This window comes from Equus quagga, chromosome 11 (genome assembly GCF_021613505.1).
Source record: "Equus quagga isolate Etosha38 chromosome 11, UCLA_HA_Equagga_1.0, whole genome shotgun sequence".
NCBI lineage: Eukaryota > Metazoa > Chordata > Mammalia > Perissodactyla > Equidae > Equus > Equus quagga.
This window is the reverse complement of record NC_060277.1, coordinates 90500718-90520546: the sequence shown is the minus strand read 5'-3', so window position 1 is coordinate 90520546 and position 19829 is coordinate 90500718. Positions and strand designations below refer to the sequence as shown.

Below are 19829 nucleotides of genomic sequence, written 5' to 3'. Positions count from 1 at the left end.
ACTCAGGACATGGAGCAAACTGAACTGGGGACTGCCTGGAGGGTGGAAGGAGCCTGGTGCCTGGGCCTCTGTGAGGAAGAGAGGAGAGGCTGCCCATGGAGGATGTCTCAGTCATAGGAAGAGTGAAAGTCTACACGCACATGGAGAAGGGGCCATGCCCCTGGGAGAGGCGCAGGAGTGGAGAACACTGAGGGAGCCCAGGGACCGACCAGCCTACTGGCATCCTCCCAGCTCCTCCCTCTGGGGCCAAATAGGGCAAAGCTCAGAAATGGCCCAGGAGACAGGGTCCAAAGAGCCCTGGCCTTGTACTTGGAAGAACCAAGTTCAAACTGTGTTTCTTGCTAGTCAGGTGACTTTACACTCTTCTTGGCAGATCTCAGTTGTTCCACGGGTAAAATGGGTACAGAGTGCATCTCCCCAACCCCAGCATGATACTGCGAATTGACTGAGAAGACACTACAGTTTATGGAAGGCACCGTGTTGGGTAGTTTAAATGCATACTTCCACTTAATCCACAGTGGCCCTATGTGAGAGGCAGTTTGACCTCCATTTTATAAGTGAGAAAACTGTGGCTCAGAGAGGTCAAGGGACTGGCCTAAGAACGCACAGCTAGCAAGCTGGCAGAGCTGGGATTGGAATCCAGTTCTGTCTGGCTCTAGAGCCCCTTCATTATTCCACACACAATTTCTGAGTGACTACTGTGTGCTAAACTTTGGGTTGGGATCGGGGGAAAGGACAGGTTGTTCTTGCTCTGATGGAGTTTATATTCTTACAGCGAGCCTGACAACAGACAACCGCATACACAAACAAAATAATTCCAGAATGCGTTAGGGCTCGGGGGAAAAAATAAACCGGGTGCATTTATGAAGGGATAAAAAAGGTTTCTTTAAATTGGGGAGTCAAGGGCAGCATCTCCAAGGACTGAAACCGACCGCGTGAGAAAGCCCCAAGTCGCCAAGTCCCCAAGTCGGGGTAAAAGCTTGGCTTTTTTGGGAAGCGATGGAAGGCCAAGGTGGCTGCAGCAAGCGTGGGCGGGGGAGGTCACCAGGCGCGTGTAGGGCATAGGCAGGGGCTACCGAGAAACTGAAATCCACGGAAAGCCATCAGGGGTGTTCAGCATGGCGTGAAGAAACGAGCCTATAGTCGCTGTGTGGAGGAGCGGAGGGAAGGCGGGAGTCGGGGGCAGGCGGGGACACAGGCTGGCCGCTAGGACACCCCTCGCCTGGCACTCGGCAGGGCAGGGCTGGTCACGCAGCCCCTCCCTCCACCTCCCCGGCGGCTCCCCGAGGCCTCGCCCCGCCCCATCTGGCTGGTGACGTCACGGCGCTCGCCGCCGTCTCCTGTGACGTCACGGTCCTGGTGGTTCTCGGGGTCCGCGCGGGAGGAGCGGCACGCGCTGATCGCAGCATGCTGAAGAAGGAGCTTTCCAAGCTGCCTCAGCCCAAGTTGTGGGGTGGGTGCGCGCCCCCGCGCGGAGCGCTGGTTGCTATGGACGCGGCGGCAGCCGCTGGCGGGCGGGCGGGCGCGCGCGGGGTCGCGGGGGGTGCCGCCCAGCTTCGTTATCCCGGGTCCCCGCGGCGCAGGGCCACGCTCACAGCCCGAGCGGCACCATGAAGTCGCTAAAGAAGGAATCCCGCCTCAGAATCCCTCCAAACAGATTGTTGGAGGCCGCCGAGAATATGAAAGGTTGGCGCTGGCTGACTTGGGCGCTCAGGAGAACCCGCCAGGGGCAGGGGTTCTGGGATGGGATTCACGACACGGGGCCTAGAGGATAGGAGTGACACTAGGATGGAGGCAAAGACCATGGAGGAATGGGGTACGGGACAAGGCGTACTCCTTACCTAGAGATGATGGACAAGGCGGAGACCCCGGAAGGGACGGGGCACGGGGCACTGGGGCCTTGGGAGTGGGGACCTAGGTAGTGGGGAACTGATGGAGTCTGCAGGGGTTATTGTTGGGGCGATGGCCTTGGGCAGGAAGGCATAGGAGACCCCTACCTCGAACCATATCTGAGGGGTGCAGAAGGCAGGATCCCTGGGCTGGGTGGGGTGCGGAAGAGCCAGGAAAGAGTGTAAGACTAGAAGGGCCCGGACCTGGAGTCTTTGGGAAAAGAAATTGGGGAAAGAAAGCAAGACACATGTTGAGGTGGTGAAACCAACAACCTTGGTGGGGTTCTTTGGGGGGGGGGGTGTCACCTAAGAGTCCTGCTGGAAAAACCCAAGTAAAGTGTCTAACTTGGCCAGTTCTGTTCTGACCTTTTCCCACCACATGCCCTTTCCAGCTGGATGACACCTGTCCCGCTTGTTTAACCTGGAGACGGTCAGTAGACATGACTGCTTCCTGGCCTCTGCAGCTACCCTCTGGTTGCAGGTGGGAGAGCCCCAGGGTGTCTGACAGCAGACTGACCCCCATGGACGTGTTTTCATTTTCCACCAACATCCTCTTCCATCTTTTTTTGTTGTTTCCATTTATTGAGGGCCTGCTGTGTGGGGGCTGTGTTTTGGGCAACAAGGCTGTCAAGGTGTTAGCTGTGGACCCCTGCCCTCGAGAAACTCAGAGTCTGGTGAAATCTTGGAGGACTAGCCAGACAAATATAAATGCTGCGATACAGGCATTCCGTACAGGTTAAGGGGGCTCAGAGCACCTGACCCACGCCATGGATGGCAGAATTCGGGGGGAAGGTTTTTGAAGAAGGTGACATCTGTGGCCGACAACACACACACACACAAAAGGAGTGGTGTGGTTCTCCAGGGCTAGGGAGCAGCATGAGCTGAGGCATGGAGCTGTGGACTTATGTGACATTGTGGCCAGGGCGGAGGTGGGGAGTGTGGAGGAGAGGGAAGGAGCCAGAGGGGCCTGCACAGGCTTTGAGGGGACCAGCCTCAGAGTCATGATGAAAGCTCAGGGTGAGGCGAGGGGCAGGCCTGGAGTCAGCAGGGACCCTGGGAGGGCCTGGAGCTTAGTCGCTTTTCAGTATGGCTTTCTTTAATGCTTCTTATAGTATAAAAAAGTCCAATTTTGGCTGGCTTGAGATGCTGTTTCATGGTATACTTTTTAACAGTTAAGAGAGAAAGAGAAAAATCGCTGGTCTCCTTTCCCAAGGGCAGTCAAGGGCTTTCCTAGCTGCTGCCTCCTGCACACCTGGTTTCTGGAGATCTTATCAGATTTGAACTTTCTACTGTAAACAAATCAAGGAAAAAATTTTCACTCTGTATTTATTTTTAATAAGAGGAGATTTAGTTTGTTATATAGCCCTTGAGTTAAGAGCATGCAGTGGGATGAGGAGGGAAAAAAGACAAAGTGTTTAGTTTAGCATGCAAGATATTTTTCCCCCCTAAACATCTCAGGGGAAGTCTCTAATGTAGTAGCATGATATTTTCCCCCCTCCGTATAATATAGCTAATCAACAAAAGTAATCTTGTGCTGTGTTTCTCCAAGGTCTCTGAATGATAAGCAAAAAGGCAAACAAATATTGTGACTGTAAACCCGTTTAGGGACCTGAGCCCTTTTAAATCTCAGGTTTCTCCCTACTCTTGTTGCTAAGAAACCAGGAAGACTCCGGGCAGTACCAGGTTCCCCTCCCCCATCAATTAAAGCTCGGCCCTGGCAGGGACAGGCCTCCCTTGGTTCCCCCAGCGAAACTCTGAAGTCAGAATTTCCTAAAGACCTTAATCAACACTAAAAAAGAGTAACGTTTAGATAAAACAAGAAGCAGAAAAGTAGAAGCCAGGTTTCTTCGTCCTCTGTGGTCCCCCACCCCCCACCTGAGCGCAGTGCTTCCAGCGGCCTGGCCTAGCTCCAGCAGGGGTGTCACCTGACTGCTGCGATAGGGCTCCTACCTCCCTCTCCAGGCACGTGCAAGGGGGCTGTCCTCTTTGACCCACTCACAGCTGTCAGGATCCAGGGAGAAATGCCAGCTGTATGGCTCCCCAGGAGCCCCACTCAGCCTGGGTTTCCAGACCAAAGAACAGGAACGAGCAGGGCCTCTGTGGGTTTAGTAGCGAGACATACCTCCACCCTGTGGAGTCCTCCTGCAGGTCCTGAAATGACCCCCACAGGATCTTCCTTCCTCCCCGGTCTCCCCAGCTTGCCCCTGCCCCCACAGTCCAGCAGGCTCCCCCCTTTGGATGAATCACTGAAATGCTGCTTTCATCACTCGCTCTCCTGGACCGAACCTCCTTCCTGCCAACAGAGGAAGATCAGATGCCCAGCCTTACTTTACAGAGCCATCATGTCCTATTTCCCTCTCGTCCCCAGTATCATCCCCTACCTCCCCAACAGCCTTCTGTGTCCCCGTGCCTCACACCTGCTGGGCTCAGCCCTGCCTCCACCTTTCCTCTGACTGTGACCTCACCTGGAACACCACCGTCTGCTGCTCCACCTGGGCAAAGCCTTCCTGTTCTTCAAGGCCTGACTTAGCCTGTGAAGCTGCCTCTGACCCCTGCAGCGGCTCTTCCAAACCTTCCTTTAGAGCCCTAAACTGTATGATCCACATCCATCTCCTCCTCTTTGATGTGTCACCATACCCATTGCCTGTGCCCCTAATTTAGGCCTTACGTTATGATTGGTGTGTGTTAGTGTCTGCTGCATTTTTCAGTTCCTCAAGAGAAGGAGCTATATTTTAACCTTTTACAGCATCTTCTCTGTAGTGTATAGCACACCGAAGGTGCTTGGTAAATATTCTCTAGGGTGAATTGAAATTTAAAAGGGATGCATCATTTTTAGGAGTACTTTCTTACCTACAGCGCACCAGTCCCTGTGTGCGGTAACAGCATGTATTGCACCGCATTCAAGAGAACCTTCTCAGGAAAACCTCAGACCCAGGGTGTCACTATTTCAGAAATCTTCAGCAATCTTGAAGGTTTATAAATGTACACGTGGTAATTATATACCCACCAGCAAAAGGCACGCATCTGGAGATGTTTCATCCCTTGGGAAGGTGTAAAACCAGCCAAGGTGATGGACAGAGGAAGCAGATGTCCTAGAAAATATAAATAGTACCAAAATATTTATAAAAGCAGACCTTCGACTGGCTCCAGTTCTCCCTTGGGCTGCCACCAACTTCGATGACTATGTAGAAGGGAGAGGGGAAGTCAAAATGAAAACCCAAGGCGGCACGTCCACATTGGCGGTGGGTGGGACCAGAACACGGGGTCCAGCCGCTTGGCCCGTGTGTGTTTGTGTGGATGCAGAGCCATGTGGCCGACTGACAGATGCTCCTGAGTTTCCGCTGACCCCAGGGCTGAGGAGGTGCACCCTGGCCAACAGACTGAATTTAGCGTTATGTTTGGGATGATTCTGGCTTGGGGTTTTTTGCCACCAGCTATGTGGGCATTTCCTAAAAATTAGTTTGCCTTTGGTAACCAAAACACCTGCCCTGATGTTTTAGTGATATTGCCTCTTAAAAATTGAAGTCCTGGGGCCAGCCTGGTGGCACAGCAGTTAAGTTTGTGTGCTCCGCTTCAGCGGCCCAGGGTTTGCTGGTTCAGGTCCTGGGCATGGACCTAGCACTATGTATCAAGCCATGCTGTGGCAGCATCTCATATATAAAGTAGAGGAACATGGGCACATATGTTAGCTCAGGGCTAATCTTCCTCCAAAAAAAAAAAAAATTGAAGTGCCGTAAGAAGCAGTGGACGAAACCAAGTTCTGTTTTCAAGTCCCTGAACGCAGGACTTAGGTTTTCTTTTGATGATTTTGTGTAGGGCCTTATATCAACCCATTCTGAAGCAGAGGGCAGCAGACAGGAGGATACCAGCCAGAGAAATGAGGTGCATTTGAAACCGTTACCCCACCTCTGAGGGAGGCAGGCAGGGCTTGTGTCCCCACTGAAGAATAACTCGCTTCTGCCCGTGTGTTCTCAGTGCTGGGCTCCGGCATGCTGCATGAGAGACACAGGCTCCGATCTCTGCACTTTTCTCCAGTCCTGTGAGCCACTGTCATCGTCAACCACTTCATTACTACAGTAGACTCTGGACAGTCTCGGCCTCAGTCTGGTGCCTCCTAATCCATTCTGTACTGTGTCATGGCCCACCGGGTAAAGACCCGAGTCCTTCACACGGCTCACTAAGCATTTCGTGATAGGGTTCCTAGTTCCCTCTCCAGGCACTGCCCCCTACCTCCCACCTCACTACACTCCAGCTATTTTAAAAATACATGCTTTGAGTTCCAGGAGCGAGCTGCGTTCTCTCTTGCCGCCAGGCCTCTTCATGCTGGTCCCTTTGGAATGCCTGTTCCCCATGCCCTTTCTCTCATTTAAGTTCTCTTCATCCTTCAGCTCTCAGTTTAAACATCGCCTCCTTAGGAAGCCCTCCCTGAGCACCCCACACCCCGGGCTGGGCCCCCCGGATGCTCCCGCAGTAACCCCAGATCAGTCTGTTTGACAGTCTTGTGTCCCACGGGCATGAGTCTCTGCCTTATGTCCCTAGAGCCTAGCAGAGTGCCTGGCATATAGAAGATGCTTAAACAGTATTTATTAAATGAAAGAATGTGAAATAAATGGTCAGCGGTGAATGTTCTGCTTCTCCCAGAGCATCTGCATTTTAACCAGTGTCTTAAGAAACCCGATGCCTTCACCCGGAAGAAAGGATCAGTGCCAGCAATGGAGGAGGCTGGGAAGGCATCTTGTCCAGTTGTCCCAGACCACTGTCCATCAGAGTCACCTAGGGAGTTTAAGGAATACAGCTCCCAGGCCCTAGCTCCACGCAGGAGCCAGGAAGCTGTATTTGTAAATCTCCCCGGAAGATTCCGAGGCAGACATTTGACTAATATTTGGGAACCACTGGCTTAGTCCAGCTTCCTTTTTTAACAAAAGGGAAGACTGAGGTCAAGAGAGGTTAAGTGACGCACCCAAGATTGTCCAGCTTTTAAGTAGCACAGCCTGGAATGAAACGTCTTCTGGTCTCAATTCTGGAAGTCTACGGAAGACTCAGTCACTGGCAGGCCAGGGGTGATATTAGGAGGACCTTAAAGAGAAAAGTCCTGTCACCCCAGGAAAGTGCTGCCCAAGCTACCTTGGTAGCCTCTGCTGTCCATCCATGTGGCCAGTCTGCCCCTCCCCCGCAGCATGGAGTCTAATATCTATCTATTTTTAAGTACTTGTAACTTTCTGCTTCTCTTCAGATAAGAAGCGGGCAAAGGTAACTGAGCAGCTCACGCCCCCCATTCAGGAAGAACCTGAGCCTGTTAGCAATGTCCTACAAGGAGATGACATCCTTGCCTTGGCCATCAAGAAGGAAGACTTGAGGAAGGTAAGGATGAAGTCCAGGGATGCCTTACGGCAGGAACGTTTCCCTGCCAGCCTGTGTGGCCTAGAACATCAACCATGTCCACTGTCTCCATCACCTCCCTACTTATAGGGAGTGTCTAGTTCCATGGAAAAATCCATGCAACACAAATTCTTTGCACTTTTGCCTCTAAAGGAATTTACTATGTTTGCTTGAACATTTTTGAGATTCGAATAAAAACCACAGGGGTAATGAGATGATGAGGTATCTTGCTTTCTATGGAGGCCAGAGCCATCATCCCCATTTCACAGAAGGGAAAGTGAGTTTAAGAAGCACGGTTACAGATGTGGATAAAGCTGCTGAACCCGAACCCCAGGTGCTACCTGGAAGAGGCACCCGCTTCTCAGCGAAACTGTCTGGAAGCATAAGATACTATTTTTTCCTCCAGGACATTACTAAGTCTCATGCTGTTACACAGGCGTTTCCTCAACAGAACATATGGACAGAGCTGGAGAAACAGATTGGTCAGCCTTCAGGAATTCCACCAAGAATTAGGACGGAGGAGATGGGTGGTTTTCTTCCTCCTCCTGATCTCAAGTGGAATTCTCCTCTGTTTTGTTTCTTTTTAGCAACACATTCCTCGCCTTATTGAAACAGAAGATAAACCTGTCATTACCCAGAAGTTTATCATCCGTAAACTCAAACCCAAGGATTCTAGGAAGACGATCTGCCACCTAGTAGCACATCCTGCTACTCCAGATGCAGCCACAAAGCCGCTGGACTACTCTGGTAGGCCCAGCCTTGGCCCTGGCATCGCTGGTCTCTGAAGGATCAGCCTTGAAAGAAAGCAGGGTCTCCATCAGAAATTAACCCCTCGAGTTGTTTACATCTGCTAGCTACAGCTTGTCTTTCCTCCTCCTCTTTCCCCCCCAGGTCCAGGTGACAGCTTCCATGGCAGTGACCAGATCCTGCCCCACCACATCCTGGGGAGTCTCGAGGACTTTAAGAGAATTGCAGTTTCTCGAGGGAACATCCAGGTGCGTTTGCACAGAGCTGCCTGGGTGAGAGAGGTCACTGTGGTCATTTCATCTCAGTCCCTGGCACAGTCAAGCGGGGCGGGGGTTAGAAAGGCAGTCCAGTCTCAGGGCCCTGGAGTCTGGGGTGATAAGTGATTTCCCCCTGAAACAGTGAAGCCACCTTAAGCTAGCTTCAACTGAAGTCAGGAATGCACCATAAGGATACAGAGGTGCCTCGAGGAGCCCAAAGGCGAGTGCGTGCCTGGCTCCGGTTAGACTGAACCCAGAAAGGCATCAGGGCGCAGGGCCCACACTCCCTCATTGCCCTCTGCTCCTCTGTGCATCAGCTTCCTTTTCCCTTCTCCCAAGACTGGCCTGCTCTGCTCCTCAGTCCGCACAGTGGAGGAAGGTGCTTCCCACAGCTCCCAGGGCCACATGAAGAGTCTGCCTGTCTTTCCGACTTTCCCGTCACGCAGAACCATTCTCTGTCTCTCAGTCCTTCACTTCCCTGCTTCCAGGCAAAGAATCGCTGATTGGTCAGGTGCTAAGGAGGCCTGGGGTCATACGGCTCAGTCACCCTGCAGGTGAAGGTGTCAACATCAGTTGTGAGGAGGACAGACACACTGAGAGATGTTGACCACACTCTTAGGACAGAGGTTCCCATTCTAGGGGAGAGGGGACCGACGGCGGTTTCCAAGGCCCCTGGGTCCTGTGATTTATGTTCTGTCACTTGTTACCTTAGGGTCCTGAAGAGGAGGGCGGCTCAGCAGCATGGGAAGACGGCAGGGATTTAGGTCTCGTGAAATCTCTGCTCAGCCCCGGTTCAGCGTCTTCTCACCATCCTCTGCACACTCGTGTTGTACTTTTCAGCTGGCTGAGCTGATACATACCCCACCCTCTCTGATGACCCTCATCTCAGCTAAAGACGAGCCGAAGCAGAAAGCCCCCAAAGAAAAGAAGGCACATCTCTGGGCGCCCCCTCCTCAGCACAACTTTCTGAAAAACTGGCAGCGCAACATAGCCCTGAGAAGGAAGCAGCAGGAAGCGCTCAGCGGTGAGCAGGGTGGACCGGGCTCCCGCCTGGCCTCCGTCTGGCATCAAGGCTCAGCTGTATTTTTTCTCTCCCTCTACCTGTCCAGAGCCTGTTTGTTCTATTCACTCCCAAGCGTTTCTTAGTGGGTCCTAAAATCAGCCCAGTGATGAGGCTGACCAGTGCAGCATGCCAGGGCCCCCGTTTGTTCTGATTTGGTGCCGGGGCTGCATTCTTGGCTTTCTCTCTAGAACGCCTGAAGAAGCCAGTGGGCGAGCTGCTGATGCACACTGGGGAGACCTATAGACAGATCCAGGAGGAGCGAGAGCTCATTAACCGATTGCTACCAACACAACATGATGGGAAGGTAAGGACAGCATTCGCAAGTGCCCTGTGAGGAGGGGTCTGCACACGCGGATGGGTGCCTTAGGGCACACAGTAGGGGACAAAAAAAAAATCTGTCTGTTGCAAAACATTGTTAAGCCCTCTAGGCCTTTACTAAATTATGTTACTGGTCCTATTATTGGGTGTTTGGGGACTGGCCAGTTAAGTAATTCAGCCTATGATAGTCACTGGTAGTTAATTTGAGGACAAGGACATCCCAGGTACTGAGTTATTAGAATAGTCTTAGTGTTCTCTCCTAAACGCTGTCTCCAAGATGTCCAGGTGATCTGACTCATCCATCCTTCCTTGCCAGGGCCATCAGGAGACCAGTGGGTTCTGGAGTCCACTGGAGTACCTGGGAGATGACATGACGGGTCTGGTAATGACGAAGACAAAAACTCAGCGTGGCCTCATGGAACCAGTCATGCACATCAGGAAGCCCCAGTCCATCCAGGCAGAGATGGGTGAGGAACAGGCTGCAAAGGAAGCAGCAGCTTGTGACTGTCCTGGGAGGCGGGATGGCGTGCTCTGCGTGAGACCGACCTGAGATCAAGTCCCATAACCCTCTGGGGGCCCACCCACTCGTCGGGAAGACAGCAACAGAGGCGGTAGGAGAAGCGGGTGGGAGTGTGGCTGTAGGGCTGTGCTGTACGGTACAGCTGCCGCCAGCCACCATGGCCACTGAGCACCTGGAATGTGCTTGGAAGTTAGATGTGCTGTGAGTATAAGCTGCACACTGGGCTTCAAAGATTAGTAAGAAAAAATAGATTTTGTTAATAATTTTTATGTTGATTACACACTGACAATATTTTTGATATATGGGGTTAAACTATATTACTAAAATTAATTCTACCCGTTTCTTTTTACCGTTGGGAATGTGGCATCTAGAAAATTTTAAGTTACACACGTGGCTCACATTTGTGGTTGGCATGAAATTTCTATTGGGTGGCCCTGCTCTCAAGGCTGCCAGGCGGCCTGGGTTCAGCTCCCAGCTGTGCTGGGTTGGTGAACTCTCATGAGTTATTCCATCTCTCTGGCCCTCAGTGTCCCCCTTGTGAAATATTCACAGGACGGTGGGAGGGTTAAATGAGACATGATGCGTATTAAGAGGTTCTGGCCCATTGTTAAAATAAAAGGGAGCTGCTGTTATTAATTTTATTATAATTCAAAGATGTGACGGTTTGGAAGCTAATTTTGCAGGAGCCTGCCTCAGTAGGTGTGGGGCAGGAGGACTGGAGCCCAGCTGCACAGGGAAGCTGTATCTTCACCTGTCCCGGAAATGGTGCTGGGATGGGCGCTCTGAGAGCCCTTGGGAGTGGGTGGGGAAGGGGCATGGCAGCAGCCTGTGCTGAGTGTCCTTGGACCCTGCTCTAGGATTGCCGGCTCAGAAGAATACCTGGTACCGCTACACCTGGGATCGGAGTCTGTTTCTCATCTACCGACGCAAGGAGCTGCAGAGCCTCATGGCAGAGCTGAATTTCAGCCAGCAGGTTGGTCACGCCTCCGTGCTCAGCCTGAAGCCCCTTAAGGTGGCATCTGTCTTCAGTCAGCTAATCTTTCCTTTCTTGGTTCCCTCTAAGGATATTGATGGCCTGGAGGTAGTGGGCAGAGGGCAGCCTTTCTCGACTGTTACAGTGGAAGACTATCCAGTGTTTGAAAGGAGCCAGGAAAGCTCCTCTGAAGACACAGTGCCCCTGTGAGTCAGGCCTGGGCCCGAGGGAGAGAGGCTGGAGAGGGTGGCTTCCCCAGCACCCACAAGTACTGAAGGGCAGGCTTCCCTCCCTGAAATCAGGGTGCCTCCATCCCAGCTTCTCTCTAGTGGCTGCCACCTCCTCCTCTAGCCCCTTCCAACACCTGTGCTAGCTTTTCTGTTGCCATCTGCTCCCTTCCAGAAACCAGCTCCTAATGGGGATTTCCCAGACATTCCTCTGCTGGTAAACAGGGCCCCTCCAAGCTCCCAGTGCCACACACACACTGAATGGCTTTGCGTGAAGAGTCTCTGTGTGTCCAGCAATCTCCCACCTACAGGAATGGAGCAGGACGAAGCTGAGCTCGATGGGGCTGATGACACTCCATTGGAGGGCAGAGCCAATCACCTCTCCAGACCTCCTCCATGGGCTCCATGTGGCAAGACGGTGGCAGCCTCAGGGAAAACAAGTCCTTGGTTTTTCTTACAGAGACGACTTAGCCAGTTACCCTGATGTGGTCCCCATGCCTATTCTCGGCCCCTCTCTGCTGTTCTGTGGGAAGCCAGCGTGCTGGGTCAGAGGCAGGAACCCACAAGACAAGGTAAAACTGTCACCCTCACCCACCTGCTGGGAGGGCCTCCCTCGTGGGGCAATCCCAAGGTGACCGTGGTGGTCCCGAGGAGGCTGCACGGTCTCCTATTTGCATTTTCATCTGGTTGTGCATTCAGCATGTCTGAAAATGGTAACAGAAACACTAACTTGAGCCAGAATAAACTCACAAGGCTGAAAAGAGTGTCAGAAGTCACCCAGTTTGTACCTAGCCCCCAAGCATGTAAATAAGCAAACCTTCTCAAACAGGTGTGGCTTTAGGAAGGTTCTAAAATATTCTTCAGATGCTAAGGAGCAGAAATGTTCATCAGATACTAAATATGTTTGTCTCCTCTTCTTATGTTGATGGTGCCTCAGAGACAGCCACCCTTGGGAATGATAACACTGTCTGAGAGCAGCCAGGCCCTGGAGGCCCAGGACGTAGGACTTTCAGCACAAAACCCAGGAAGGTCCCGGCAAACCAGGATAAGCTGGTCAGCCTAGGCCGGGGCCCCCCTCAGAGACCTTTATCGTACCTCCTCCTTCCCCAGAAGCATGTCGGAATTGCTGTCCGCATGACCTTTGAAACTCTAGAAGGGGAGAAAACATCTTCGGAACTAACTGTGGTCAATAATGGCACTGTGGCCATTTGGTACGACTGGCGGCGGTGGTCCCAGCCAAACTCTTTCCAAGACCTGAAGAGAAAGAGGATGCAGCGGTTTTACTTTGACAATCGGGAAGGTACCTAGGAGAATCTGCCCTGCACACCCGCTCCTGCCCTCGATGTCTGTGAGAAGCCATAGTCCAGCTAATGCCCAGCTCCTGCAAGTTTGAGCCCCTCTTCCCCACCTCATCCTTCCCATTTCTGTGCTGAAGTGTGTCATCTCCTACCTGTTCATGTCTGTTGGGGAACGGTTGAACTCTTAAGAAGACAGGGAGGTGAGCTACCAGGGAGCATTCTCGGGGTTCAGGGACCTATATGAGGGTAGGATGACCAGCTGTCCCTGTTTGCCTGGGACTTTCCCAGTTTTAGCACGAATAGTCCCACATCCCTGGAAACCCCTCAGTCCTGGGAAAACCGGGACAGTTGGTCACCCTATCTGGGGCTCAGTTACACGTGTCTGCATAAGCTTAGGGCTCAGTTAACTTTATATGTGCTGGCTTGGGGCTCAGTTAACGTTATACTTGCAGGCTTGGGGCTCAGCTAGCTCCTGCTTTGTGAAAACTGCTGTCTCTGTCCCTCTCAGGTGTGATTCTGCCTGGAGAAACTAAAAACTTCACCTTCTTCTTCAAGTCTCTGAACGCCGGGATCTTCAGGGAATGTTGGGAGTTTGGAACCCACCCCACTCTGTTGGGAGGTGCTCTTCTGCAGGTCAATCTCCACGCCGTCTCCCTGGCCCAGGACATTTTTAAGGATGAGAGGAAGTCACTGGAGGTGAGGGACTCAGGATCTTGGCCCCTTTGGACACCAGATAGGCCACCCTAGTGTTCTTCCTGGCACTGCCCGCCGGGGTCTTGTTTCTCCCAGCCTAAGGGGTGAATTTTTCGCAAGCAGGCAGCTGTTCTTGGTCCGCCAACTCTTCCCAGGGCTTTGTGATGTGAAAGATGGGTGGGCATGTAGGTGGAGGGGCAGCTGGGAGGTCTGCCACGCACGGCCCCCACTGCATTAGAGAGAAAGGAGACTGGGCCTTAAGACGCAGACTGTGTGGAAGTACTTGAGTGCAAACACAATAGATGACCCTTCGCGCCACCACTGTATTTGTTCAGTGCTGTCTGGTGCTCGCTGGCGGAGTCCTATTTAACTGGCAAGACTTCAAAACCAGGCAAAACTAGAGGGAACAATTGAACGAGTGTGGCTGGCGACCTGGAGTGAGTGCGAGGTGGGAGCTGGGAACCTGCTGGCCCCAGTCAGTTCACAGCTGCCCATCTGCGGCTGTGCTTTTTGACTCATTGTGGCCTCCAAACATAAGTCAGCTGGGCCTGAGTCTACAGTGACCAAAGGTAACTTTGATGAGCGTTGTGTCTACTTTACTCACTGACTATAGGACCAGCCTCTCTCAGTCCCTTCGCTGTTTCGGTGGCACTGACCAGGTGGCCAGGCCATGTTCTCAGCAGGGCCCAGATCCTGTGGCCCCTGCCCCTTGCCCTTCTTCCTGATCTGGGGGAGAGGCTGGCTGTGTGACCTGGCTCCATGAGGGAGCAGCCTCTCCGGAACTGGCCCCTCCGCTGGATCCTTTCAACCTTTTTTAGGGAACAAGGATGTCTGGAGAGATTCAGGGGGTGTTGAGTCTTGGAATAGGGGGGTGTGTGTGTGCCAGACAGACAGTGGCAGCAACTTGACCCCTAGGAAGGCACAAAGTCCTAAGGGATATGGCTCCCCTCGAGGATGCAGCATGAGTTTTGAAAGCCTGAGCCACCTTCCTTTCCCCAGGACAAGCTGGCTGCCCATGAAGCAGTCACCATCGTGGAGAGCGTGTTGCAGGAGCTGCTGAGGGGGATCCAGACCCCGGAGCGTGCGCAGTCACCTGTGGACACCTATCTCACTGAGGAGGACTTGTTCTCCCATAGGAATCCTCGGGTACAGGCCCAGCACCGGCCCCTGTCCCTCCTGTGTGCCATGGGTGAAAGCAGTAGCAAACCCTGAAATGCGCCAGGACCTGTTCTGAGCATCTTCCATGAGTAATTCACTTTCCCCTCACAGCAGGCCTGTGAGATGGGTGTTATTTGTATCTTCATTTCACATGGAGGAAACAGGCCCAGAGAGGTGAAGATAGGGCCCAAGATCACTTAGCTAGTAAGTGGATGCTTGAGAGAACAGAGCTTGACACACTCCTTCATTCAAACCTTGTCTTACTTGGAAGCCCAAATGTAAAAAAGCTTTAAGTTGGAGATGCTCAGGTTGAAGGAGAAGTGGGAAGCCCCTCTGGCCACAGCCGCTCCTGATGCCTTCCTCCCTGCCTCCCCCATCAGTGTGCCCTGGAGGGAATGGGAAACCAGAGCCGGGCTGCTCGGGCTCTGGGTACCCCACACTCCGGCCGCCACATCACATGTCTTCCCTTGCCTCTGCTGCAGCTGCACTACCAGCACCAAGTGGTACAAAACCTGCACCAGCTGTGGCGCCAGTACATGATCTCGCCTTCCAAGGCCAAGGAGGCCAGGAGCGAGGAGGAGCACCTCAGCCCCAAGGCCCGGGCTGCCATGGCCCAGTCAGCCTATTTGGAGAAGCCCTCACTGAATGTCGAGTCTTCAGTGAACTTTAAGACCCCAGTCTTGGAATCCCAACAGCCCTGGCAGGAGGACTCCCGAGATTTTTTCAGGTCCCAGAAGACCGGACTGGAGGCCAGGAATTTTCCACGGAAGAGCATCATGGAGGAGCTCCTGGTAGAGGGGAGCCCAGACCTGGAGAGCGCCAAGAGCCCGTGGGAGCTGGATGGCTTTCCCCGAGTTGAGTGGAACCTCTGCTTGGAGGACTTCAGAAAGGTGCCTTCCCAAGCCTTGAAGGGGTTCATGGAGAATGGCCCTGGCTCAGCCGGGTGCTGGTGCTCTTGTCCTGAACCAAGGGAGGGCCCCAGCAGAGCCCACTCCTCAGAGGCAAAAAAAGCGAAACCTCAGGGCCTGGGGAAAGCCACCTTTTGGTTCATCTCTTTTTGTCTCGGGGACCTAGCTCACTGTGCAGCAGGGGCTCCCTCTCTCAGCCTGGCATTCCTTGGAGAAGGAGTTCATGGGTACCAACTTCTGAGGGAGGTCTCAGGTTCCCACAGAAGGCACCCCAGACAGACTCTCCATGGCTGTGTCCCCTCCTTGCCACATGTTCTCACTGCACCAGGCTCGTCACTAGAGGACACAGGGACCCTTGGTGTCCTGGGCAGAATGGTTGCCCATGGTCCCTATGACCCTCTGGCCAGGTGGTGATGGCACTCCCTGAGGAGAACCAGAGAGAAGATGCCCTAATCGGGCTCAACAAAGCAGCCCTGGAGCTGTGCCAGGAACAGAGGCCGCTGCAGTCTGACTTCTTGTACCAGATGTGGTAGGTGCCCCCGCAGGAGACCAGCCCCATCTCCTCCCCTGTGTAGCATCAGGGTAGGCAGTCCCAGGACTCCCCTTATGCTCAGGTTGCTGAAGGACGCTGCAGACAGTCCATGCCCCGGCACCCGCCACAGCCCCTACTGCTGTCAGGCGAGCAGTCACAGCACAGTAAGCACCTAGTCTTTAAAAATGTTTCCTCTTTCCTTTTTCATTCTCCATGAGCAGAGGAATGAAAAGAGGAGAAACCAGAGGGCAGTGAGAAGCGGGGCATATTCCATGGAAAGCCTCACTTCTCGGGTGTCAGCCTTCCAATCGCCTGTTTGGAACTTGCCTGGAGAGGCTTGGGGACCTTCAGCAAGGCCCTCAGAACACATCCCTGGGAGCCTCATGCTAGAAATCTTGGGCAAGGTCCGGCCCCTGCAGTGAGGCTGGGCCCAAGTCTGGCTGTGCTTTCAAGCTAGCAGTTAGACTGACCCGACCCTGGTCCCTGGCCACTTTTTCTTGGCTGCGCCTGAGAGAAGCCAGATCCCCATCTGAATGCTTGCACAGGTGCCGGGGAGGATGCTGGGTGGACAGGACCATGGTGTTCCCAGGGCAGTTCATGGCACTAGCATCTCGGAAGGGAAGGACCCAAGCCCCTGCAGGTTCAAAGGCAAGTGAGGGGTGACGGCTGCTCTCCACTGTGTCTTGCCCTCCAGTTTGCAGCTGTGGCGGGATGTGATTGACAGCCTGGTGAGCCATTCCCTGTGGCTGAGGGCTCTGCTGGGCCTGCCTGAGAAGGAGACCACCTATTTGGACGTACCAGATGAGCAAGGTCAGACATTGTGCAGCCACATTTCCGTGGAGTCTTCACTATCCCTCTGCCCAGACAGCAGTGGCGCCTCAGCCATTTCTACCCCTGTGGTGGAACCTCCATTAGGTTGATCCATGGAGAAGGCCCCTGCCACCCTTTTATCTGCTGCCAGGATTTGGGATCCAGAATCAACCTTAGCGATCACCTTAGTTCAGTTCCCTTGTTTTACAGATGGAGTCCCAGAGAAGTTAAATGACCTGTCCATGCCATACGTGGGGGAGTGCAGAGCTGGGACTAGGACCCAGGCCTCCCGCCCCTGTCCCACAGTCCTGTTCCACAAGGCCATGTGGCTGAGCCAGGGGCTTTACTCTCAGGCTGTGGGAATTCTCTCAAAGCTGCTGGGAGCACTGACAGCTCAAGACCCTTTGCTGTCCCGACTCCTGCTGGTGCGGTCAGCTGGGCCACAGGCCACAATGTCTTCCATTCACCTTCCTTAGATTGGAAATCACCTCCTGTCATGGAGGTGAAGGTGGCTGCCGGGAGAGTTGGGAAGGAGGACCGGAAAGCAGCAGCCCAGGAAAAGAAGCAGTTGGGAATCAAAGACAAAGAGGATAAAAAAGGAGCCAAGCTGCCGGGGAAAGAGGCATGGTCTGGGCCTGGGGCGGGCTGGGGAGGGCATCGGGGGGCTGTGGAAGGTGGGCGGTCACTCCAGCGTGCTGCCCTGGCTCTCCCGTGCGCTGCTCTTGAGGAAGTCCCGGACTTCCCTCAGGAGCTGTCGAAGACTGTGCGTGTCCCCATCTCTCCAAGCAGGACCGGTTAAACAGCAAGAAGCACAAGGCAAAGGATGACAAGAAACCGATAAAATCTTTAAGTCGGGACAGGTTTTCCTTGGAAGACCCTGCCCCTGACAGCACCACCCATTCTCATGAGCCCATCGATCCCCTGGTCATGGAGAAATACACCCAGAGGCTGCACACCGAGGTGAGGGCAGGAGCCCAGCGCTCAGCCTTCCCCTCGCTCCCACTGCCCTGCGCACCTTCCTCCACTCTCTCCTTCAGCCCGTTTATTCCACAAGTGATAAGAGCCTACCACATCCATGATGGAAGCAGAGCGGCCCTTGTGAAGGGCATCCTCGTGTGCGAGATGGACCTCATGCATAAGTAACGCATCTAGTATGTTAGGCGATGAGCACTATGGAAACGAGAGAGACTGGGCCCGGGGAATGGGAAGGCCCCAGCCAGGACAAGTGGGCCTCGAGAAGGTGACATCAGACAAAGATTTGAAGGGGTGGCCGTGTGGACATCTGAGGAAGGGTGGCCTAGGCAGAGGGAGCGGCTAATGAGGGGAGGGAGTGGGCTAGGACAAGAGGGCAGAGAGGCCTCTGAGAGGGAGCAGGTCTTGTGGGGCTCTGTAGGCCATTGTGAGGACTTGGGGTTTTTCTGAATGAAATGAGAAGTCACACAGGGTTTTGAATGGAGGAGTGATATGACCTGGCTTACGCTTAAGTCCTTGCATTTCTGCTGCTCCCACTGCCTCTCTGCGTTGGGTGTGTCTTGGCAGATGCCCTCCCTGGGGGAACACCATGTAGACTGAACTTCCAGCAAGCGTAAGGGTTTTGAAATACCGGAGAGACTGCATAAGGATATATTCTTAAGCAGTAGGTCCTTGGAGATTCACCCAGGCGTGTTTTGTTGTTGTTTGTTTTGGAGGGGAGGTCCACAAAGCCATGCTCGATACATCAGTGTGTCTCCTGGCAGTGCTTTGTCTTCCTCTGGTGTGGACCGCTGGGTCGCTGGGGTTGCATCATGCATTGTGGTGACACTCTGGGTCTCATCTGATCAGAAGCTCCATTTGCTGCTGGTGACATCACTGAGATTTCTGAAGGTCGTTGGAGCCTAGAAAGTGATCACAGGGCCCTGAGGACCTACGGGGCAGACTCTTCCTTGGCTCTTTGTCATTAGGAATCAACTTGCCGAGGCTTGTGTGTTCCAGCCCCACTGGAGGGGCACAGTCCTGAAGGTGTTGCATCCGTGGACCTGTGATCTCACAGGAAGGAAAGCTGGCTTCCAGGAGGCCAGGGGAGAACTGGGCCGCCCAAGGGGCTAAATGCTCCCTGGTGTCCCTGGAATTGCCCCTTTAACCACACGAGGCTCTAACGTCCCCACATGTCCAAGGGGCCAGTGGAGATTACCTCCCGAGACTGGTTCAAAAAGTAAGACTATTTGCAAAAATGCAAGTTCTACAGAAACTCACAACTTTGGTTTCTCTGCTCGCCAGCTGTTCTCTCCGTGGTGTAGACATGTCCACCCTCGTAGCCTGGTGAATGTTCCCTTGTGTGAGTGCTTTCCACAGAGCGAACCTTTGCCCATGACGTCTGTCCCATTCTTCCAGGTCTACGGGCTGCTGGACACCCTGGTGACCGACCTGATGATCCTGGCTGACGAGCTCAGCCCCATGAAGAATGTCGGGGAGCTTTTCCTCTGTGAACCTGACCCGTGTGCCCGAGCGGCCTTCTGTGAAACTGGTTAACAAACAAATCAATAAAGAACTTTTATCTTCCTACCACTTCTGTTATGCCTCCATGTCTTGAATGTCAAATCTTGATGAGGTCCTCGCGTGTCCCACCTGCCCTCAGCTTCCTCTCCTCCCAGTTCCTGGAGCCGTCTAACAGGAGGAGAGAGAAACGCAGCTGGGAGGTGATGTGTGGGATGATGATTGGAAGAGCAAGTTGGTAGCAGGACAAGGTATGAATCAGGTGATGGGACAGACAGCGTCACCCCTTGTGGTCCCTGCCTCTGACCTTCCTTGGCCCACACTTTCGGGATCATGCTTCCTGGAGGCAGGTTTTCCCCAAGTGTCATCACCAAGTATGACAAAGTGTAAGACTAGGAGAGCTAGATCCCATGGGACTGGCTCCCTGAGATCCTCCCACTTGGGCTGGCTCCAAGGGCCCTGTCCCAGTCCCTGAGGGTCAAGCTCACCATACTCCTAAACCCTAGAGGCCCGATCCCTTTGCCCTTGGCCAGAGGTCATTATTCTGGATTTTAGTCTGTCTCGTTCCTCTCCTCATGTCAAACC

General features: G+C 53.5%; 1 protein-coding gene and 1 long non-coding RNA gene across 3 annotated transcripts; one reads left to right on the top strand and one right to left on the bottom strand.

Moving 5' to 3' along the window:
• Window positions 1-1336: 1336 nt before the first annotated feature.
• Window positions 1337-19562, top strand: MYCBPAP (MYCBP associated protein). Of its 2 annotated transcripts, none has more exons than XM_046676865.1 (19): window positions 1337-1453; window positions 7123-7250; window positions 7856-8015; window positions 8160-8263; window positions 9113-9296; window positions 9524-9639; window positions 9970-10120; window positions 11031-11146; window positions 11237-11352; window positions 11834-11945; window positions 12484-12673; window positions 13180-13367; window positions 14364-14510; window positions 15005-15412; window positions 15838-15959; window positions 16657-16772; window positions 17249-17394; window positions 17562-17732; window positions 19143-19561. In XM_046676865.1, the coding sequence occupies exons 1-19, from the start codon at window positions 1408-1410 to the stop codon at window positions 19278-19280; spliced, it is 2859 nt and encodes a 952-aa protein (XP_046532821.1). In that variant the 5' UTR covers window positions 1337-1407; the 3' UTR covers window positions 19281-19561. The 2 variants fall into 2 exon arrangements, with proteins under 2 accessions (XP_046532821.1, XP_046532820.1); XM_046676864.1 differs by lacking the exon at window positions 1337-1453 and adding an exon at window positions 1503-1686 and having other exon boundaries at window positions 19143-19562.
• LOC124247509 (uncharacterized) lies at window positions 9998-12569 on the bottom strand. Its single transcript, XR_006890753.1, has 3 exons — window positions 12469-12569; window positions 11969-12077; window positions 9998-10132 (listed from the first exon to the last, which is right to left on the bottom strand). It is a non-coding gene; the product is annotated as an uncharacterized LOC124247509 (long non-coding RNA).
• Window positions 19563-19829: the final 267 nt, after the last annotated feature.

Excerpts from the sequence above, each read along its gene's own strand:
- MYCBPAP (XM_046676864.1), top strand. The coding sequence starts at position 1,611 with ATGAAGTCGCTAAAGAAGGAATCCCGCCTCAGAATCCCTCCAAACAGA. Across the intron at positions 13,368-14,363 it reads ATGAGAGGAAGTCACTGGAG|GACAAGCTGGCTGCCCATGA; the intron begins GTGAGGGACTCA and ends TCCTTTCCCCAG. Across the intron at positions 15,413-15,837 it reads GCTTGGAGGACTTCAGAAAG|GTGGTGATGGCACTCCCTGA; the intron begins GTGCCTTCCCAA and ends CCCTCTGGCCAG.